At 29.2% G+C, this 24,748-nt stretch overlaps 1 protein-coding gene and 1 long non-coding RNA gene across 3 annotated transcripts in view; one reads left to right on the top strand and one right to left on the bottom strand.

Moving 5' to 3' along the window:
• LOC117174272 overlaps nt 1-24,748 on the bottom strand; it is a 251,434-nt gene that overhangs the window by 23,361 nt on the left and 203,325 nt on the right. For both annotated transcript variants that reach the window (XM_033363191.1, XM_033363192.1), the window contains exons 5-8: nt 14,124-14,273; nt 11,089-11,230; nt 7,782-7,999; nt 2,961-3,286 (exon numbers count right to left, since the gene is read on the bottom strand). In XM_033363191.1, the coding sequence (XP_033219082.1) occupies nt 2,961-3,286; nt 7,782-7,999; nt 11,089-11,230; nt 14,124-14,273 (836 nt within the window). The remainder of the gene's footprint in view (nt 1-2,960; nt 3,287-7,781; nt 8,000-11,088; nt 11,231-14,123; nt 14,274-24,748) is intronic.
• LOC117174273 overlaps nt 1-24,748 on the top strand; it is a 224,428-nt gene that overhangs the window by 29,192 nt on the left and 170,488 nt on the right. The window lies entirely within an intron of this gene.

Raw genomic sequence — 24,748 nt, 5'->3', positions numbered from 1 at the left:
AATATATAAAAATATATACGACTCGGTCGGTAACATCAAAATCTGTAGGGCTATACCAGTTGGTGCACTGCAAAGCATTGTTTAGATAGGAGTTTGACTATAATTAATTAATTTCGGCAAAATTAAGTAAAAAATCGTGATACAGCTTTTCTTTCAAGAGAGAAAAGTGATTTATTTCATTATTGTTAGCAATTTGAAAAATATGCGATTAGGCAATCCATCACGAAAAAGGTTATATCAAAGAGACTAAAAGATTTTAAAAGACTTTAAGTGATCTTAGGATTTCTCGAAAGATTTTTAACGATTTCAAAAAATTTTGAAGGTATTTTAAAAGAATGCATAAAAATTGAAGAATTTTTAAGGAATTTTAAAGATTTTGTAAAGAATCCAAAAAGGTTTGAGGATTTGTAAGCAATTTTATAAGATTTTACGACAGCTTACGTGAATTTAAAGAAAGTCAAGCGAGTTATTGAAAATTTATTAAAACAGCTAATGTAATAAATTTTAAGAGATTTCAAGGTATTTAAAGAAATTGATTTAAGGATTTTCAAGAGATTTTAAGGAACCTCAGAAAAAATAAAGGATTTTGGATTTAAAAGATTTGAATTAATTTTAGTAAATTTTACAATATTTTTAATTATTTCAAAGAAGTTGAAGGGAGTTCAACAAAATTCCGAAGATTTCAAGGATTTTAAAGAAATCTTAAGAGATTTTTAAGAATTCAAGTGATTTCAAGAAATTACTAGGGACTTGGCGGAATCTTAAAGTTTCTTTTTAAAGAATTTAAAAATATTTCTATAAGTTTTAGTGACTTTATGGAATGTTAAGCAATTAATTCAAAAGTTGTTTGAAAAGATTTTCAGTTATTTACAAAAACTTAATGATTTTAATGATTCTCAAGAGATTTAAAGGAATTTAAGAATATTTTAAAGATTTTACGTGATTAAAATTAATTTTAGTCAATTTCGAGATACTTCGAAAGATTTGAAATGATTGCAACGAATTTGGAGGGATTTAAAGAAAATTCCAAGAATTTTGAGGATTTTCAAGAAGTTTTATCGAATTTCTAAGAAGGATCACAGTCTTTGATTGTTTTTGTATTCTCAAAGTGCAAAAATAATTTCTTGACATCTTTGAAAAACACACTTTAACGAACTACCAAAATTCAAAATTTTTTACAGTCAGCTATCATAAAAATTCAACCTAACCTGAATCACGGCATATTATATTTTGTCTTGATAGATTGTCCAAATCGCACACTTCCCCAATTGCTAAAAATTATTTAAGAAATAGCTTTTCTATGTTAGAAGCAAAGCCATATCACGATTTTTCACTTACTTTCGTCTACAAAAATTAATTTTAGTCCAACTCCTATGGAATCAATGCTTTCCAGTCCACCAAGTGGTATGGCCTTATAGATTTCGACGTTACCGACTGAGTATGACGTAATGTTAGAATATTCAATACCTCAAGCTTTCTTTCGGCGCAAAAACAAAACAAAATTTAAAAAACCATCTTTCTATGAAAAATGTCAAATTAATTTTTTTACCTTCGTTTTTGAAGACCAAATATTTATTTTTAGAAAGAATGCTAAAGATCAATGAAAATTGCGTAAAAAAAAAACTATCGAAACTGTAATTAGTGATATTTTTTATTCTCATTATAAGAGAAACAAATCTCGGAAATAGATGACATCTACGAAAATCCCAAAATGTTAACCCCTTCCCCTCGACAAATAATTATGCAGAAGACGAAACAATTTCCTCATAAACAACTAGCAAATAGTAAACTATTTTGTTCAAGTTTGACTTACATTTTACAACAACAATATGCCATCTATTTTTTCAATGAAGCCAAAATGTCAACTCGTGAAACCAGATAAGATTTTTAAGGTGAGTTTTAATTTATGCTTAAAAACAATTAAGATTTATCGGAAACTTAAGCATTACATTTTGGAATTTTTATTGTATACAGCGAAAAAACAAGTTTTATGTTAAAACTGTCTTTGACCAAAAAATAATTATATTAGTATGTTCTATATGTTGTAACACATTATAAACTTCAATTATCTTACCTTGACATAAAAGTAAACTTAAAATAAATATTTATTATTTTATACATGGAATATTAAACATCTCAAAAATTATAACCTAAAAGTTAGGTTAGAATTCGTATTTAATTTCTGATCGTCTATAATTCATATTTTTTGCGTATTTTGAACCAAACATTTTGCTCTTTGCATTAACTAAATTTCATTTTAGGTTATGGTGTGTGGAAACTCATATGGCATAGTAAAATAATTATTTTCTTGACAAAAACATTTTTAACAAGAAATGTGTTTTTTCACTGAGTACGATGAAAATTTTATATATGAAGCACTTAGTTCCCGATAAATCTTAATTTTTCGTATACACTTATTGTTATAAACTAGTAAAAACAATGGTAAAATTGCTTTAAGCCCAATTAAAAATGCAACTTAAAAACGCTATCTGGTTTCACGAGTTCGGGACAGTGACGCTCTCAAGACTTCAAATCGTAATACTAAAGTCTATCCGGAAAATATCCGAACTCGTGGTTTACGAGGAGTGAGAATTAATTCTGGTCAATAACGATGATATCGCCTTTGAAGTAGGTACTCCCTTTTGGGAGTCACAAACTTTTTCCAACGTTCCTCTCACTGCGGGAATCACTCCTTAAAGCCACCTTTCAGAATAGCTAACCGTTGCTTTATCGCCAGAAATTGCTGAATAAGCTGCGATGAATAGGCAGGTGCGTTTTCGTGACTTAATCGCTTCAGAACTTTTTTTTATATTCACTTTCCACTGAAGTAACACCACTTTAAATCGCATAAATCTCGCTTTAATTTGCGTATCACTCATAGATTCATCACCATAATATTTTCCCCGATTTGCCCCGTTTGATGAACACAATAATTGTAAATGCACAAATAAATAACATACCTTAGTTCTGCATTCAGAATTTTGAGGACGATTCGTGAGATTTCCGACGTGATTATGGGATGTCGGTAGGGAGGGTTGGTTCTGACTGAGGTTGCGAAGGGGGTTGAGTTGGACGCGATCCGTATCCCAGGCATTGGCACCATGAGGAGGCGCTAGCCCGGCTAGCCCCCTCGCTGGCGAGGGCGGCCCTACCAAAGCACTGGGTGGCAATGACAGACCGGGCCCCGATGCCACTGGCGCTCCCTTACCATTACCAATAAGGGGCCCAGTATCCACGTTTTTTGGACAGGACTGCATCGGGCATGGACAGCTCTGGAAAGCTGCATCTGAAACATTCCATCAATTTCCTTCCTTAAAACCAGTTATCCAATTTAGAATATTTTAAGGGTACGTGCCAGTAGAAAACTTAGTCAGCACAGGTTGTCATCTATTTTCACCTATTTTTTAAATATATTTTTAAATAATCTGTCACCCACTCCATATAATTTGGCATCAGGGTGGATGTAAGTCAGGCATAAGTCAGCGATTTTGCAAAAATCTTGTGAAAGTCAGGAAATTTCTATAATAGTTACATTAAATGATTGTTAAGGCATCTTTTGCTGATAATAAATTTTTGTAGGTTGAAAATTCAACAAAGATGAATATAGAAAAAACAAAATTAAAAACAAAAGTTTGAATACCTGCGATTTGTTTATAATATAATACCACAAGTTAAAAAATTGTGTTTTATATAAATTTTTTTCAACTGTCTTATTATATATAATTTTGTTATTTACTACCCTCGAAAAATATTCTAACTTTCAAAATATATAAATTGAAATTCATCTACTTCCAGCTAAAGTTTCCAATACGCTTTAAGAACTACATAAATTCTTCAAGCTAATAGTTGCAATAATACGATAATATAGGGTAAACAGACGGTTTCCTCTATATGATAACATTTGCATTCCTCTTATCTTCAATGTATTTGGGATGCAGCAATTGTATAATATTAAATATATATGAATCATCTCGAATTGATTTATCATATTTTGTCCGAATTTATAATATTATTACAGATTTTTCTTGTAAAATTATTAGTTTATTTCTTGAAACAATTACGTAAAAGTATCAACCACCCCCCCACCCTTATTATCAGATCGAAAATTTTCCTGCCCCTTCCCCCCCAGCTGTTATGGTTAATTTTTCATGAGAATGATAGAAAAATTCTGTGAAATCAAAATCACAATTTAAAGATAAAACAAAAGTCTACTTCCGAGCTCAAGTGCTGCTAAATTAAGGTCAAGAAAGTTTGAATAGAAAAACTTATCCAGCTTCGAGCAAATAGATGTGGAATTTCACAATCTCAAAGTGACACTGACAAACTGGAGCAGGCGCTTGTCTGTGGATTATGATAACAAATCTAACCTTAAATTTAAATAAAAAATAAAAACCTACGGTCGAGATATTATGTTCCTGAAAGCGACTAAAAAGTATCTGATCTTCAAAAACTAACGAATTCCAAGTAAATAATCTAAGACTATTGAATAAATGATAATGATTTCAAGACATATTGATGCTGAGTGAAAAAAACATTATTACTGCGCCAAAATACTACGCTCAAATTTTAAATAAAATACAGTCAACATTTTCTTATTGCTCTATTAAAAAAGGAGAATTCGAACAAATATTTGTAATACAATTTAACTTCCATCTTTTTGAAATTTTGTACGCAACCCCATTTTTAGAAAAATGTTCGCTAACTAGTTCTAAACTGCAACTGTTCAGATAGTATTAAAATAATAATACTGTTGTCATTTTTAAAAAAATTCCGACGAAAAGAATTTTAAAGTAACAAAAAAAATTTATTATAATGTTTTCACAAAAAACTTTTGTCAAAATAATGATGTTCCGTGATTTTAAAACTCTGTTCATAAAAATGAATGTGTTTTCTTTCATAAGGCATGTCTGATAACCTAATTGCAATTCATACTCAACTCTTGTTTTTAATTATTCGAAAGAGATTAAACTTATTTTCAAAGCTTGTATTGCATTATACGAGACTAATTGAAGTTAAATCTGCCAATTATCAGTTTACTTTATTTCTCTAAGGTAAATCTCTTTATTGAGAAGCTCATCATGCCACTTAATGTTTTGCGAGCACTTATAGGCTGTAGAAAAATAGTTCTTTGATTTATAAAACGAAAAAAGATACCATTAGAACAAATATTTGTGTATAGGTGACTGAGAAATCGAATCGCCTTTGATTTTCATTCGCTTGAGAACTAAATAAATATACTTAGCTGTAGAGTAAATTACCGTAATTTAATTACCTTATTTGTTCAGTAAATATGTTATTTAGAGCTGAGTTTATTCATCGGATATCAATCAAATGCAAGTGAAAAATTTTCAATTTTTATTTAAATTCTAGATTCTTGCGTCCATTGATTTCACCGCTATATCTCGATCCTTTCTAGTGGAAACAGGGGTAATAGATAGATTTTTTTTTTACGATCATTTGACTTTTGACATTTGACTTTTAAAACAAAAAAGATGAATTTCTAACAAGAAGAAGCTTTTAGAAGATAGTTGAGTTTTTAACAAACAAAGATTAATTTTGAACCAAAAAATATTACTTTTCAACCAAAAGATGAATAGTCGAATTTTTCACCAGAAGAGATCAATTCGAAACGAAAAATACAAGTGTAAGCTTTGGAATTAAAAAGAATGAACTTGTAAACAACAAAGAATTATTTTCAATCCAAAAAGACGACAATCCAATAAGACACTGGAATTTTCGACAAAAAAAACCAAAGATGAATTTTCAATCCAAAAAGATAACTTCACTACAAAAGGACGAATTTTCTATTTAAGAAGACGAATGTTCAAGAAAACAGTTTAATTTTCAAAAAAAAATGATGAATTTTCAATCCAAAAGAAGGAATTTTTTATCTAAGAAAGACGAGTGTTCAAAAAAAGTTTAATTAAAAAAAAAATAATTTTTAACAACCAAGAAAGATTACTTCTCCATCAAAAACATGAAGTTTCAATCCAAAAGGACGAATTTTCGACCCAAAAAGATTATTTTTTTAACAAATTAGTAGAAATTCCAACAAAACAATTAAATATTCAACCAAATTAAACTGCTCGATAATGTTTTTACTTCGCGCTACGCTCTCGTTCTTTGTGTTTCCGCCATTTTTGTCCACAGACTTTTAAATTAAAGGTCAAAACATCGACAACTGTGATTTGGTGATTGTGAATTCTCTTTTGTTAAAGCTCCTTCGGCTTTAACGAACACATTCTCACCGCATGTCTCGTACTTTTCTCGTGCTATCAAATGTATTGTGTTCTCTTTTTTTTCGTCTCTCGTATCGTTTTTCCAAAAATTAAATTTGTTTTTCATTTTTAAACTTATTTCTTACGAATAAAAGAGGATTTACATCAAAAAATTATTATTAAGAAAATTAACGATCTTTTTTGGCTGAACAACTTTTGTCTATTAACTTTTTTCATACCTTGTGTCGTTTTTCACAAATTTTATTTTTTTATTTTTTACGAGTAAAACTAAAACTATAGATCATATAAAAAAATGCTTTATAACAAATTTATTTTTCGTAGATTGCGTTGTTTGTCCAAAAATTAAAATTTTTAAATTTTATATATTATATATTTGTTGGGCTCATAATTTTTGTGAATTAATCTCTTGTTTTGCCTTGCATAGTTAGACGGCCAAATGGAATTTCTGATTTTTCATTATGTTTTTAACGATCAAAATTTCAATTTTCGATTCTTCACGAGAAATCAAAAAGTTGTTACGATAATCTTCTAGGGCTTTAAAAAAAGCGACGTTTTTATTCTCTTGATTTTTTTTTCATATCGTGCGTTGTTTGGCTTAAAATGTTCATTTTGGTTTATTCATTTATTTTTAAAACGCTGAAACTCTCTTAATTTTCCTTTTATCGAGAAAAGTCACAGGAATAAATTGTTTAAGTTTTCGAGTACTAGCCTTACATAGAGTTTTTAAATCTAGACAAAAGATATTTTTAAAATGTTGAAAATGCTCTGCATTTTTAAATTTTTATAAAAAATGGCTGAATAACGAACTTGCCCTTCAGTTTTCCACACTAAAAGAGTGTGCCAGAGACCAATATGATAGACTTATTTTTTCAACAGTTATCTGTTAACCTGTTTTTCGGATTCAAAGAGTCTCAAAACGTGGACATTTTAGAAAAACGGGGGAGGGGGGGGGTCATAAAATTTTACACAAGTATAATACCTTCTCTAATGAGAATGTGCAAATATTTTTTATATCATGTTCTTTTACTATGATTTGATAATAATAAATAAAAACCAAAGGAATAGCAAAGAGGAGGAAGGGTTGGAACAATTTGGTTAGTTGCCTTCTCATTTTTCTTTGGCCTTTTTTTACAACGGGAGGATTATATAGTGGTTGTGAACATTTGGTTCTTGAATTCTTGTTGCCTTCTCATTTTTCTTTCCTCTTTTCCTTTTTTTTTAAGTACAACAGAAGCATTTTAAAGTGGTTGTCCAAATTTGGTTCTTGAATTTTTGTTTTTATTTTCAGGAATTCTACACATTAAATTTATTATTAGACGATAAATAGTATTTTAAATTTGATTTTAATCTAATTTAAATTTCTTAAATTGTAAAAAGAGTAATACTACACCAACTTTTTAATGTGCTTGGTTTTAATATACTTTACATACTACTTTACCTATACTTTACAAAAGGGAAAAGAGGGGAATATGTGAAAGAGTGTGAAGTGTGGAATAGTTAAAATAAGAAATATGAAAGGATTATGTAAATATAGGTACTTACGGTCTACGAAAGGTCGTCCTTGTGCGTGCAAATACGCTGGATTCGGCGGTGGGGGTGGGGGTACAGGTGGGTAACCTGCATAATAAGGAGGTAGAGGATATTCGCCTGGTGGCGGAGGTGGTTGGTAGTCCACAACACCGGGACCGGGACCCGGACCGGCCCCGGCACCACCTCCGGGTCCGCCGCCTCCTCCGCTTTCTTGGTAGCCATAATACTGCCTGCAACAGAGCATAAACATCGATAAATTCCTATTATCTGGAAAAAATTCTTAATGTTCACTTCATTGGAATCACTTAAAGAGAAGCGACTTCAAACTTCCGATAATCAGATTTTGTTAAAATTTTGAAAATTAGGAGGTATTGACAATCGAAATGTGCTCTCCAAATTTTGTAAAGTTTCGAAGTCTGGTTTAGAAGACAAGAATCAAAATTAACATGTAATCTGAAATCCTCATTCCGATGCAATAAATCATCAGAAATTAACCAAATTGAAATGACTTATTCTTAAAGGTTGTGGGAAAATGTTGTCGAAATTTCATATTGCTCGCAATTGTCGTATTTGATTAAAAGTTTGTTGAATACAAAAATATTTGGAAATCGAAATAAAATTATGATCGAAGTGATAAAATTAATTAAATTTTAATAGTAAAAGAACATTTTTATTACTTCATTATTAACTAGAAATATTATAAGTGCAGTACAGAGTGCCGAAAACAATTAATTGCCAATTAAATAATATAAAAATAAAAAACAAGATTCCTATGTTTCGAAATTCAAATTGTGCAGCATAATTACTTTAAAAAATACTTGAGAGACAAGGTTACTTTCCAGACAAACATTTTTTGGTCCCAGATTAACGTAAAAACCGGCCTTAGAAAATTAGAAAGTCACCTAAAAAATATTCAGTTTTTAATAATTTTTTATTATATTGAAATGCTTGGAATGCTTTTAAACTCTTTCAAATGCTTCTGAATTCTTCCGAATTCCTCGATATTCATCAAAATGTTCAGAATTATCTAAAATCCTTGAATTCTAAGAACTCAAGAGGAATTCAGAAGTGTTTGAGAAATACAAGGGACTTAGAGAATTAATGTAATTATTGGAATTCAGAGTATTCAGAGAATCTCATTGAATTTTGGAGAAATCAAAATTCAGAGCGTTTAGGAAATTCAGACAATTCCAGGAATTCAGGGAATATAGAGATATCAAAGATTTCATACAATTGAATAAATCCACAGATTTTCAGAAATTCAAAGAATTTGAGGAATTTTGGGGACTCAAGACTATTTAAGGAATTCAGAGAATTCAGGAAATTCAGAATATTCGAATACTTCAGAAAATTGAGAGAAATCACAGATTTCAAAGACTGTAGAAATGTATAGAATTTAAAGATGTACAGTAATTCCAATGATACAAGAAATTTAGAATAGGGGATTCTGGGAATTCCAAATATTCAAGTAATTTAGGGAATTTAGTGAAATCGAGGAATTCAGTGAATTTAGACGTTTCCAGGAATTCAGAAAATTTCAAAAACTTTAGAGGGCTTACAGAATTCAAGGAATTGCAGGAATTCAGCGGACCTGTCAGCTTTCCATCGCTCTAAACATAAAACTCTAAACTTTGAAAAAATAAATAAAAAATTTGTACTTTAAGTTTTAAAAGCTGTTAATTTTTAAGTTCAGCGTCTATAAATTAGATATTGTACTATTATTTGGTAATTTATATGTAACAATTTATTATTTTAAATGCTCTGAATTCGGAAACGGTACATTGTTACGGTGTAAAATTGATTGTCCGTTTGAAATGTATAGTAGTGAAATTATTTAAATTGGCAAGTCTAAAAATATAAATTTCTTCATTTTTATAGCCGTCAAGCCTTTAAGTTTAATATCGAAGACTTCGTAATGGTATTCATTCAGTTATTTAAAGATTTAATTTCAAATAGTTTAATTTCAAACGTTTATTCAAGCACTTGTGGATATTAGAGGTTAAAGTTAGCTTTTGTTATTAATAATTAAATCAATTTCAAAGCTTTTAAAAGTCATAACGATTCACCCTGAATGAAAAATAACCATTTTTCAATGATTACATATGTATAAATAAATTTCCGTTGAAATTACCATATCCTAAAAGTGCGCACAAAAATAATGTTTTTCTTGATTTTGTAACTAGGATTCCTTACAAATATTTTCTGATAACAAATAAAATCTTCGCAGGAAATATTCAAAAACAAAAATTTTTTATACAATAAAAAAATCGAAATTTCCTCGGAAACGAAGCAAGACATAAAAACATTTTTGGAGAGCAAAATTGTTCCTTGAAAAACTTTCTACAAAATGACCCCCTAATAATTTGTAATCTCATTTCGGTTTCTTGAAAAAAAATTTTATTTGATTTTAAATTTCTTATTTCTTGTTCTCGATTTAATCGTATTGTTACTTCTTAAAAGCGAAAATTAAGTTTTAAAAAAACAAAGTAAAATTAAAAAATAGTAAGGGGGTCTTTTTGTAGAGATTTTTCTTTTTTTTGTAAAGAAAATATTTGTAAGACATCCCAAGTACAGAATTAAAAAAAACAATAATGGTGTTCGCACCTTTGGGTCCTTTCAACGGAATCGTGAGGCCTTCAAGATTCATTAATTTTAAATTCAGTCGTAATACGGTACCCTCCATTATTATGAGGACAGTTGCTTTTTTTGCAATTCACTAAAATGCTCATCTACACATTCAAAATAGAAGCAATACAAATTGAACTATGTATTTGAGGCCTTTAAAGTTAAACGATTTCAGTACTAAGTATTCAAAAATGAAAATTAAAAAATTAGAACTATCAAAATCAGAGCATTAAATTTAAAAAAAAAAAGATTTTCATTAAAGAATTTGAAATTACAAAAAAAGGTAATTATAAGTCTAATTCCAAGGCATTGAAAATTAGACAGTATTTTAAATTGAAACATTATAAATTGACAAATTTCGAAAATAGGTAACGAAAAAGTTAAAAAGTCAAAGTAATGAAATAGATTAATTGAAATTAAAACCTTTGAAACTGAATTATAATAATTCTAAGCCTCTCAAAACGAATTATTATCAGAATAAAGCATTGAGTATATTAGCATCTAGTCGGTCATTTTCCCGTTTTTCTGGCCACCTTGCTGGAAATTTCGTCGACACAAGTATTTTTTTATTTAATTAATTTACTAATTAATTAATGTAAATGAGTCAATGGCTAATCTCTTATCGTTGCAATAAAAATTGTAAATACGATTTTCCCTCCAGGTTTTTAATTTTGTCAAAATATGTGTAGCTTACCTTCTGTATGTCGGCGGATATTTGTAATAAGGCGGCGGGTGTGGATGTGGATGTGCATATGTTGGCGGATAACAGAGATCCTGGTACTGTGGTGGGGTACCGTAGTATTGTGGACAATATGCCCTGTAAAAGCCTGGACCACCTGTAATTAAGCATAAAGAAAAAACAAATTCAAAATGCGAAGAAGCAAAATAAAATAATTTAATATAATAAAGGTGTAATTTAAATTTAAATTTAATTCCCCTTAAAATAATTCAAATTCTTTGAAATTCCTTCAAATTATGGAAATCAATTAAAAATTCTTAGGAATCTTTTACAATTCCGCGAAATATTTTTAGTTCTATAAAATCCCTTGAAATTGTTGAGACTAATATTATCGCTTAAAACTTTATAAAGCTTTTAAAAATTATTTTAAATCTTTAAAGATACCCTGAAATAATTAAAATCCTTTGAAATCCCAATAGATCTCTAAAATCCATAGAATATTCTTTGAATTTAGTTATCTTTGAATAATATTTAAATTTAATTCTTGAAATCCCTTGAAGTTGTTGTAACTAATATTAAACAATGCTTGAAATCTTTTACAATTACCTAAAATGTTTAAAATCCTTCGAAATCTTTTGAAATCGCTTAAAAATTATTAAGGCTCTTCAAAATTTCTTGGAATCCTTAAAAATACCATAAGATATTTCAAATGCTTCAAATTCTAATTAAATCACTAAAATCCATGGAATATGTTGAAATCTCATGAAATTTTGGAAGTTCTTGAAAATTCCTTGGAATTTAAAAAATAGCCTAAAATCGCTATAAATCCTTTGAAACCTTTTGATATCCCCTAAAATTCCTTAATTCTCTTGAAGATTCCTTGAAATATATTCCAATACCCTACAATATTTCGATTCCTTTTAAACCACTTCGAATTATTGAAATGTATTTATGTACCTTATAAGTTCTGAACGTTCAAATGAACGAAATATTTTTCGACATTTCCATTTTACCCATAAATATTGTTCCAGCTGGAATTTACATTATGCATTATAATTATTTTTTAATAATAAATTATTTCCAATATAATTTATCAAACATTTTAGCACTTTCCCTAATTTGCAAAGTTACCAGTAAAAAATTTCGTTTACTTGAACGTTCAGAACTTCAACCACATAATGCATTTAACAAAACTTGATATATTGCAAATACTTTAAATTTTTTTAAGTTCCTTGATATTTATCAAAGTCGTAGAAAATTCCTAGAATTTTTTTAAAAGTACCCTAAAATCTTGAAAATTCCTTTAAATTATTTAAAATCCCTTAAAATCATAAAAATTCTCAGAAATCCTTTAAAAGCTCTTGGAATCTTTTAAAATACTCTAAAACGTTATCGATCCTATAGAATTGTTCTATATATCTTCCGAAATTTTAGTACATTCTATAAAACGCAATTACAATGTTTTTAAATCTCTTGAAGATGCCTTGAAATCTTTTTAAAGATCTTGATTTTTGAAAAATATTTTACAAATACCTTAAAATCCTATGACATTTTTTGAAGCTCTTGAAACTTCATTGGAATTTTCAAAAAAAGCCTAAAATGTTTTTAATATATTGAAATCTTTTGATATACCTTTTTTTTAATCAACTGAAAATGCCTGGGAATATTTCAAAATATCTCATAACGTTTAGAATATTTTTTTAAGTTCCCTGAAACTTTTAGAAGCTCTTCGAAATTCCTTGACATATTAAAAGATATGTACCTTAAAACATAAATATCTTTTGAAGTCCATGGAAACTTTTCAAAATGTTAAAAAATCCCTTGAAATTTTTAAAAATACTCTTAAACCTTACAATCATTTGGAATCATTTCAAAGATTTAAATTTTGTAAAGTCCTTTATAATATTTCACATACTTTAAAATATTTTGAAATTCCTTGGAACTTTTTAAAGCTCTTGAAAATTCCTTGGAATTTTAAAAATACCATAAAATCCTTAAAAACTTTTGAAATTCCTTCAAATTATTAAAATCTATTAAAAATGTTTCGAAATATTTAAAAGTACTCGAAAATATTTAGAAAGAATTGAAGGAAATTTAGAAATTGATACAGAACTGAATTCAATTGGTTGACCCATCTGTTCAAATTTATTGAAAGAAATGTGACTGAAGTGATGTTTTAATTTTAAAATCTAACTAGAGACTTTTGCAATTTTCTTATCAAAATATCTGAATTTTCTCTGACTTTCCTTCACAAAAGAAACCTGATTTTTCCCTGACTCCCAGCTTTTCTCGACCTGTGGCGACCCTGTTTTAATTAAATCATTATTAAGATAATATAATATAAATATATAATAATAATAATATAAATATAATATAATATAAAATTTGTTACAGGAAATTTTTCAGAGAGATAAAGTTTTATTCAGACAACTTTGCGTTTTTCAAAAAACATTTGTTGTCATGTAAAAAAAAGAAAGTTTAATCGATATTTCGTTAAAGTTTATCTTATGAAGTTAATTTGTGTTGCAGAGAATGTTTCATCGGAAATCGATGTAAAGGTTATCTTCTGTTCTTTCTGTGTAATTATCAAAATACAAATACCCCTGAAATAGCTCTAGTAATGACCAATGAAGCCAACAAGTATGTACTAGTTACACTTCAATTTTAGCTTTATACATGATGAGAAACTTTCCCTCTGTCTAAAAAGCAATTTCAAAACCACTGCAAGCTAAAACTACTATTCATAAGCTCCTTTCAAAAGCTTGTTCTGAACTCCATTCTGTTTGAAATTTCATAAGAGCAAACCATAGACATTCGAAAAGCCCTATCAGAATCCAAACTCGAACTTTCACTCATTTTCGAGTTAAATTTCACTCCACTAAATGAGTGGAAATTCCTTGAACATTCCACTTAAAGACTTTTCAGCCGCTACAAATGGTTTCATGGCAGTCTTACACGCAGAAAGTTTCATAATACAAAGAAAGCAAGTTTGGAAGTAGAAAGCTAAATTAAGTTAAAGTCAGTGATTTAAGATACTAAATTATTCTTACCGCTGGTTCCACTTGAAGCGGAAGTCGGGACGAGATCGTCCGAACCTTCCGAGTTTTGTGGAGGTGTTGGCGTTGGTTCCGGTGGAGGTGCTTTTACCGGAGGTAGTGTTGGGGGATGCTGTATCAGTGGTCCAGCCGGCTGATAGTATCCTGAAATACAACAAAAATACTTCATGAAACAAAAGGATTTAATTTATCGAGAAAGTATAGATTTAAGGTTTGAGCATAAGACATTTAAGACGCAGTAGTGATATTATCGTATATGCATTCGTAAAAGGGCAATTTAAGATAAGAATCAGGCGCGTGGAGAAGCGAGAAGAACTGTTAACTATTCGGTTTTCAGTAGCTTAACTAGGGAAATTCCAGAGTAATTCCTTATGTAAATAACTGCAAAGAATCTCAGTAGAACGTAAATCAAAATAGTATATTGTTATAAATTATTATTGCAAAGACGTAAATTTTTTAACTCACTCGCTGAATTTCCCACGTAGAAGAAGTATTTTTTGTATTAATAATTTCAGATTCAACAAAGACAACACTCTTATTTTAAATCAGATTACTTTGATTGATGTTTTACTTGAGAGCTTTCCTATTGGAAAATCAGGGCGACCTGATCACTTTAACTAACTGATTTTTTAAAATAAAAACTTTGAAAATTTTAAACATTTCATCATTGTTAATATTAAATTTATGATAATTGTTTACTTTGATGACTATTCCGAAATTTTGAGTGAATAATTTGTAATCTTTTAGAAAATCTTTTTAATTCAAAAGTAAAATATAATGAAGGGGAAACCCAAAAACTTTCATATTTTCCCTCAAAAATCAAAACAATTAAAAATCTGTACAAAACACGTTCAGGATCAATTTTATTTTCGCTCTCTGAAAACCACGTATGCTAACGTATTTTGAGATGTTGAGTACGAATATAACGTCGAAAATATTTACAAATGAAGTTTTCGAGGTCAATTCGCAAAAATAATGATTAGATTCTTGAAAATATAAATTATTGATAATTTTTCGTCCTGGAAAAGCGGAAGTGTATAACAGAACTTCCCTCTTCCCGTTTATTAATATTTATAATTTATTAAAGAAACCAAATTTCTTTATTATATTATAATAATTTTAATTTTGATTCTAGAAATTCTTAATTTATACTATTCCAACATTTCAAATAAATCAACTATCAAATATTAAAATTACTAAACAATTAGTGAAATTTATTGCAATAATTTAAATCTATTAATAATTAACATTAATGAAATTTTTGATCGATTGACCTTTTATCAATGTAATACATTTCTTCTTACAATGTTACGTTTTGAAATTGTATTTCTGAACGAAAAAGAAAAAATTTGGATGATTTTCATGTTTTTTTCACAAAAATACAAATAGTTTGGTAAGAAATGTATAAAAGTCACTATAAAGTGATTATAATTCCGTAGACAAACCAAACGATGAAAATAATCCGTTACTGGAGGCTTTTTTCCCTTATTTTTATATTTTTTGACAAAAATACAAATTATTGTTGGTCTCTCGTGTATATTTTTTTTGGATTAGAAAGCGGGGTTTGCATAAAGTTTTAAACTGTCGTATTTACTCTCAAATTTGGAAAACTCATCAAAGAAAACAATTACCATCGTTTTCTGAAGATTCTAATTTCTAAGATCTTAATTTTAACAATGTCAAAATTGGAGACCTTGAAATAAGGATCCTCTAAACGTGAAACTCTTTTCCAATCCAGAATGGCCAAACTAGAATTTTGAGGAAGAAAATTTACGTTGCAGAGACTAATAGGGATTTTTTTAGAAAATGTTTAGAAAATTCTAAGAAATATTATAAATAAACAAATGTTTTAAATGTTCCGAAATTTGTTTCGAGGTATCTTTTAAGGCCGCGGCAACGACTACCGAAATTTCAGTACAAATAGTCGGATTTTTTCGTTACATCGAAATTTTGTTACAAATAGCCCGATTTTTTCGGTACGTATAGGTACTTCCATATTTTACTTCTATCTATTAAAGGGACACCTCCAATTTTTTTACAATAATATTCGCAAGTTGTCTACTTTAACCTATATTTTCCTCAAATTATTCGGAGTGGTGCGACTTGGTTAAAAAAATTTCAAAAACAAGTTTTTGGTCAGAATTTTGCTTCAATTTTTCTCGAAAATTGCTTCATTGTTTTTCACAACATATATTTTATTTAATAAAAAAGTATTTGCTTTGGTTGAACAAAAATGGAACTTTTGAGAACGATGAAAGAACCGAACGCTAGAAAATGACGAGCCGTTCTTGAGAAAAACTACTTTTTTATTTTCCTTTCGCCCTCCATAACTTTAAATAAAACGGCCTAAACAATTTCAATGAAAAAAATATACATTCTTCTTAAAAATTGAATTTCTCAAAGCTGATAGTTTCTTAATATTGGAAAATATTATTAAAATTTAAATAAGTTTTATTGTTCATCTTCGTACTATTTAAACTGACACCTAATGAAATATCGGCACGAGAATTCCCTTTTACAACTCTGCAAATTTTTCAGAACGACTAAGCGCAGGCTTTATTTAAATTTGAATGATTTATTTAAGTTGGTAATTAAAAAAAAATAGAATGCCAAGTTTGAAGATTTAATATCATTATAAACTTAGAATCCCAGAATATAAGCCTTTTTACTTGTGCCTAATTCGAGAATAATTTTAACTTGAATTATTTTATGCTCAGACGAGGACTAAGACTATCTGAAATTATTTTAATGATGATCCCTTAAGCAGCTTCATTTTATATGCTTCTTTAGATCCAAATCCTCTAATAAGAAACATGAAGTTTAAAAAAAATAGTCATCAAATAAAAAAGTTTTCAACAAGATTTTTTCTTCGCAATAATATAAATAATAAATTGTGAACTATACGAAGACGAATATACCGAATTGCTATTATGAAAACTATCATAAAATGCCTTTGGCCCCCTGTTTTCTTGACTTTTTAACAGGAAAATAAATGAGACAAATAGTTATTTTAGCATTGCAAGGACCGTTCTAAACCCTCGAGAAAGTAATCTCTTGCAGACTTTTGCATACCACAGAAAATATGGTAATTATTTAGAAGAACAAGGTAATTATTATTCAAAGTGTCCGGAAACTTTCTTTACACCATAAGTGCAATATGACAAAGAAAGCAACATGGGGCAAATTGGTATACAAATGGGCATTTTAGAAGAAAAGAACCACTTGAAAAGCTCTATTTACGACGGTAGTTTCTTTCCAAGTTTCCTAAAGAGTCTTTTAAAGTGGAATCATGAAGGTAATATGACATTGTTTTTCGCCTTTTTCTACACCAAGGTTCAAAGTATTACACTTTGCCAGATTGCCAGGAGTCATTTTACAACAATGTTTTTCAATATTACAATCGATTAAAAAAATTTTTATTTAATCAAACATAATTTTTTTCATTAAACCAAAAATAACTTGGACATGAAGTAAATAATTTTAAATTAAAAAAGAATCATTGGAACAAAAAAGCATTTGTTAAGACTGAGAGCCAATCAATATTTTTCTTTTAATCGAAGAATTTTTTTCTGAGTATATATATATATATATATAATGTTAAAATTCCCACTTCAAAAAAAAAAAAAAAAAAATCACAAAAAGTCATCTTTAAATTCGTCGAGTATACTTCGACAAAACCCTGGGAATTTGAAATTACGTGATCACAAGAAACCCTGTTTATTTATTTTTTTCTCAGCATTAGAGCTAAGTGCGCACGTATTTACAAATTCATTAGGAATAGCTGTTATATTTCATTTATCATTTGTTACGATAATAATATTGATGAAACATGTGGAGTATGAATTTCGATATTTTTCTCTAAAATAATTAGTTAAAAAAAGTGTCGCGTCGTAATTATTAGGTTCTGCCTATATTTATTTATAAAAGTGGCGCTAAATGAAAGGTCCCATGCCCAAGCATTCAAAAAAGAATTTTCAAATTGAAATTTAAGATTTCAAAATTTAACATAGTTAAATTCCAAAGTACACTTTCTAAATAAATCATTACAAAATTTACAATTTTAAAACAACAGTTTTAACATTTTTTAAAATACCTATCTTTAAATACCTTTGAATACCTTTAATTAAATTAAATAATTTGAATACCTATCTTTCAAAACTAGACAATCTCCAAATGAAAACACAGAAAATGGTTCAACCTTCACATTTACAAAAATGCAAATTCTCGTAGTTTTTAAAATTAGACAATTTCCAAAATCAAAATATTGAAGATTGTAGCATTACAAATTAGAAGACATTAGCATTAAAGAATTTTAAAACTGCCGAATTTCTTCAAACTGAATCCTTCCAAATTAAACACTTCTTAGCAAGACTTTCAATTACAAAACTAACATTGTGAATAATTGAAATTCTAAACCACAAGGTTTTCTATTTAAAATAGGTCAACTATTCATTTGAAAAGCTTCTAATTTAAAACAAAATTGTATAATTTTAAATACTTTAATTAAAAATTATTATATTTCAACAAGTAATAAAATTGACTGATTTTCAAATTTTTATTTTGAAGTTATTTAATTTTTAACATTTTCAATAAAAAATTATATGACTATATGAAATATTTTAACTTTGAAGAAGTAAAGATTTAAGGTTTTTTATTTTAAATTAGAAATCCTTGAAGATTCACTAGTTCCAAGAGTACATTAATTGATGTGTCGGAGTACAATGGAATATTGCAAAAAGTATTACATCTTTTCTACAGTTTTCGAAAGATACATTTATTATTGTGTGTCATTGTTTTGTTTTATAAAATAAAAACTACCTCATATTATTTGTGTGATTATATGCAATAGCAAGTATTGATCTATATTTCTACGGAAAATCCCCAAGGCAAAAATGTCCCTGAAATCCCCATCCGCGTTGGTTTTCCCTCAAATTCCTGTTGACTTGCGGAATGAGGTATTCTATGGAAGTACCCCAGAAATTATTTACGTGAAAAGAATTGCCCTGAATCTTACTTAAAGAAAATACAATTTTATCCACTTTATAGCTTATAAAAAAAGGGGAATTCTGAAAATGGATTTATAATCATTTTCTTGAACAATATTTCATCATAAAACATACATAATTGTGTACAAAAACCAAACTCTCAAAATAAAACTTTTGATAATTCGAAGATTAGGATGCACTTGAATATTAATAAAAATATAGGTTATACTCCCGAAAATTTTGCCCAAGAATATTTAATTGATAGTGGCTTATCGGTTCTTCTTGGATCCTAGTTGAATGTTTCAAAAAGATTTTTGGTGCGGATGAATATAAAGTGAGTGATTAAAATTTCTTTTATTTAATTAGTTTTTTTTAATCTCGAAAAATATTTTTCTGAAATAAAAGTCCGTAGTGGCTAGCCTGCCGGCGCTGGCAAGATTGCATGTTGCCGGCTTTTTTTCCTTTTTTTTACATTTTTTGTTTAAATCGTATAATGATGTATGTTGATGCGCTGATTATAAACCTGAACATGAAAACGCCTGCAAATATAGTTTTCAGTGTTACTACTTAAAAAAATTACGTTTTTTGTTTACGCAGTTTATATACACTATCTGTACCGGCAAAAAGCATACGAAAGGAACTCTTACGCATTTTAGAGTAAGGCCATGTAATTGAGGAATTATTTTGATAGTTTGTGGCTTTTGATGGGTTTAACGAAACGTTCTATGTATAAATCACACTTGATCGTCGATTTGCGACTAAAGAATTAAAATTAACGTCTCGTGTGGGTGGAAATGCACCCCAGTGACTGGTCACACCAATAATTTTGGTCGCACCCTTACCCCTTCTAACATCTCGTGGGGGGGTTGAAAGGCACCCCTGTGACTGGTTACAGAAATAATTAAAGGTCGCACCCCTACTCCTTTTCTAATGTCACGTGGGGGCGAGAAAGCACCCTAGTGACTGGTCAAAGAAATAATTTAAGGTCGCATCCCTACCCCTTTTCTAACGCCTCGTGGGAGCGAGAAGGCACCCCTGTGATTGGTCACATGAATAATGTTGGCCCCTAACGCTTCCCAACGTCTTGTGGCAAAGCTAGAATGCATTCCTGTGATTAGTCACAAATAATGTCTTATATATTTTATTGTAGATAATTCTGGTAATTGAATCGAATAATGGATTATTAACCTACATTTATCCAGATGATTATATTTTTACTTAGAAATTTTAATACTGGATTGAAAATTCAACAAATTTCTTTAGAAGTTATACGTTTTGGCTGAAAACTCGTATTTTTGCGTTTAAAATTAAACCGTTTTGTTAAAAAATTCATGTTTTGTTGAAGATACATAATTTTAATTAGAAATTCATCTCTATTTGAAATTTCTTGTTTGAAAATTAATTGTTTTAACTATTATTTCAACCTATTTTGATGAAAATTACTTGTTTTTTATATTATAATGAATTTTGTTAACTAACCATGTAACTTTTCCATTTTTGGTTGCAAATTAACTTTTCTGTTGGACATTCATATTTTCGAGTTGAAAATACAACTCTTTAACAGAAAATTCATTTTTGGTTTGAAAGTTCAAAAATTTAAATGCATTTTCTTTTCTTATTTGACTGAAAAATCTTTACTTACTCAAAATTGCACGATTATGTTAAATTACGTACTTTATTGAAAATGTCGTCTTTTTGGTAGCAAATTATCTTCTTGGTTTTAAAAAATTGGTTAAACATGCAACTGTTTTGTAGAAAATGTAATTATTTTGTTGAAAATTCAACTCTTTGGTTGAAAATGTATCTATTTATTGGAAATACGTTTTTGATACAATGGGGGACGGGGTTGAATATAAACTATTACATTTTGTTATAAGAATTTCTCTTTTTGTGGAAAAATCAACTTTTTGGGTTGAAAATTCAACTGCCATCTAAAAAACTCCAGTTTTGATCTTGACAATTTAAGTATTTTCTCGAAAATGTAACTGTTTTTTCTTGAAAGTTGATCTTTTTTGTTTGTAAGTAGAAAATTCGCGAATTTGGTTATTATTGAATTAACTGTTGTAAATTCAAGTATTTTGTTCAATAGTCATCGCTTTGAATCGAAAATTCAACTGCCTTCTAAAAAATTCTAGTTTTGAGCGTGAAAATGTAAGTATTTTGTTGAAAATGTAACTGCTTTAGCCTGAAATTTTATCTTTTTTGTTTGTAAGTGAAAAATTCGAGTATTTGGTAAATATCTTTATCCAGTTTATAAACGATTTTACCTTAAAAACGTTACAAGATTAGAATACTGGTCTTTGAATATTAAGCCTTAAATGACACATCTCAAAATACGCCTGCAGACCTTTTTGGCTGAAAAAAAATCATAGCTGATATTAAAACAATACAAAATAGAAAAAATACCTCCAAATCGTCAGAAATAATTTAATTATTTGAAAAAACTACTTAAAATAAACGCAGACAATCGGAAAAAAATTAAAGAGCCCGTGGGGTCACTGTGACCCCAAGTGTCCTTCAAAGGTTCATGGTCACCCCAAATAAAAAAATTGATGAGGGAAAAATTTAGGGTATTCTGAAAATGTAATTTTTCGACCAAACTGTTTTAAAGGCAGTGACAAAATAGGTCAGCGAACAATTTGAGAAAGTAGTAGTAGTGCTATGTTTTTTCTCTTCAAAATGGTAGTAACATAGTTGCATCGTTAAAAAAAGTTAAAAAAATAATGAACAAGTGTGAAAAAGTGTCAACAGTGTCGTGAGTCTAAAGGAAGGTAGGTGACCAGTGATCACATCTACAATGTTGGAGGTTGCCAAATTAGGCCTACCGCATACGTAGCACACGTAGCACACGTGTACACATCTGTTACGGCTACTGCATCATCAGCTCTTGTGCGAATCGAAAACAACGCTATTTCAAGCTCGCTTCACTCGGAATGCCACGTGGAATGCGAGAAGGCCAAAGATGAAAATCCAAACAATGGCCAATCGATAAATAAGACTATTACTTTCTACATTTTAAGATACATACTCGAATAATCCAAGACAGCTCATTTATTTTGATCAATTCTGACTAATTTACAAGATAGTTAAAACACTAAGGTACCTGAAAAAACTACTTAAGGGCATGTGATACTTAGAAAATTGTCGATTTTGCCAGTTTTAGGTTCCCTGGCTTTTTTTCTAGAATAATAAATATTTTGTCCTAAAAATTTTGGAAATGATAGCGAACATGGTAACGGACGCCCCCACACACTTTTTTTGTGGGTTAATTCAAAAAAGTTTAAATTTAGCAAAATGTGATTAATTTGCATAGCGCTGAGGGAATAGTATCGATTTTTTCAGTGTTAGATTCCCCCGGCTTTTTTACTAGGATAAGAAATATTTTGCCTTCAAATTCTGGAAAATGATAAATGAAATTTTGATATTTCTAACAACGTGCGTATATATTTCGAGGTTATGCGTGTTAAAATTCACCCGAGCGTTACTTCCAAACTACACAATATTTTTGGCCGAAAACTTTGGACTCACAAATAAACATAGTAACTAATCTCCCGGAGCTAACCTTGTTTCCAGCCAATCAAAAAAGTTTATTTTATAAATAATTTCCAGATTATCGGAAAGACAGAGATGAAAAACGACGTAACCTCGAAATAATACATATGCATAAAATTTTTATTTATCACAATAATTTTTTTTGTTATTATCCCACAAAAAAGAGTCCGGGACGTCCGTTCTGATATTTTATAGCATCTCCGAATTCAGTTTTTAAAAATTTTCATTTTTGTGGGAAAAAGTCGGGGAAACTGCATGCATCACATGTCCTTAATACGAAAATATTCTGACCGTTGTAGAAAGAATTTTTTGAGATATTTTAAGATTTCATTACTAGATGAATTTTCTGAAATTTAAGTCGCCGTATTGTGAATCATCACTGGGAAACCATCCAACATCCGACAAAACAACCTTTTGTTTACTGAATTCAAAAATATATTTCGAGTATGCTTCCAAAAAGATCGTTCAAGATTTTCAAGCAAATTCAACCCAGGATGTGATACAGTGTACTCGGAACAAGTCTATCTTTAGGGTTCTCTAATTTATGATAAAAAGCCTTGAATTTTTACTTCTTCGAAGTTATGGCCGTCAATATTTGAACACTTTCTGTAAATTGTAGCGGACAAATAAGTATAAATAGAATAAATCACTGCATGATTTTCCGCCTTATCAATGTCTGCCATTTTAAAAGCAAGGCATTTTTCGAGGGATTGTCGATACTTTTTAATATTATCCGATTGGCTGAAAAAAGTTAGGCATCTTCATCTCGCGTTACCCCATAAAACTAGGGATTTTGAGAGGTCCACTGGACTGGCAAACTCGTCAAATGACAAGGTATTTATTGAGACAGGAAAGGAACCGAAACAAAAATGTTGTAAAAATTTTATTACTTTTTCTGCTAAAAGAAATATTTTTGTGAAATATAAACTACAAGTAATCGTGCGGTTTCTATGGAATTTTGAAAAATATATATTAATTTTATTTTTATTATTGTTTTTCTTCATCGTGGCCTCTTTTATATATAATTCTGATGGATTTCAACCTCTTCAAGAGAAAAAGATGTAAATATCTGATGTAATTAACATTAAAAGAGATCCAACAATAATCGAAAAACAATCAGACTATTTTATCTCTGATTCTTGACTTAACAATAGAAACAAGAGAAATCCGAATCAAAGTACACGTTTCGACAGGAGAGAAAAATTCTTGATCCTAAATTAAATTCCCGATTCTAAAGAAAATTCCAGGATTTTCTCGATTTTCCGTTTTCTAGGCACCCTGAAAATCAGAGATTCAGAATCATGGAGAGCAGATCAAGATTTGCAATATTTTGGTGATATCAAAATCCAGACACTCATAAAGAATTTCGAAATAGTTTCAAAATATGTTCAGGGACCTCGGAAATCTACAAGTAATAACTTTATAAACTACATTGTGTTGATCTAAAGTATCTAGTTTTTCTTTGCCAAGTTTAATAGATTTATTTAATTCTGAACTTGTTTAATAATCTTTTAAAATTTTGATCCCTATTTTATGTTGGACAGGGTGATTATACAAAAAAATGAAGAAATCTTCCGGAATATGTCGCTTTTCTATAAAACTTTTAGTAATAATACAATTACTGTAATCTTTAATAAGTTTTAGGTTCAAAAATTTAATGGATCTGTTGTTGTCGATGTCATAAGTGTTGTTAAATTATGATATTATGAAGTCAATTTTATCTTTTGGAAGGAGAAGAAAGGCGACCCAATAGGGGTGTCAGAAATCCGTATATAGTACTTGTAATGGGATTTAAAAAGCGTAAAGTCCATTACGAGAGTGATGCATTTCTTAAATTCATCTTTGGAATTTTAGTATTGTTTTCTAATGTTTCCATCGGACTTATATACCTTTAAGAACAAGATCCGAAAAAACTCGCATTTTTAACTGAGACCATTTTTAACGTTCAATTTACGAGTGGGTAAAGAATCAGAAATAATCTCATTAAAGGTTTTAGCTAAAAAATACGTAAGATTATTAATGGTATACAACAAGTCTGAGAGGGTAGTTTTGTTTATGGATATTAGGAAAACCATAAAACCT

This window comes from Belonocnema kinseyi, chromosome 6 (assembly GCF_010883055.1).
Source record: "Belonocnema kinseyi isolate 2016_QV_RU_SX_M_011 chromosome 6, B_treatae_v1, whole genome shotgun sequence".
Taxonomy (NCBI): domain Eukaryota; kingdom Metazoa; phylum Arthropoda; class Insecta; order Hymenoptera; family Cynipidae; genus Belonocnema; species Belonocnema kinseyi.
Note: the sequence above shows the minus strand (reverse complement) of the source record. Positions and strands in the feature narration are given on the sequence as shown.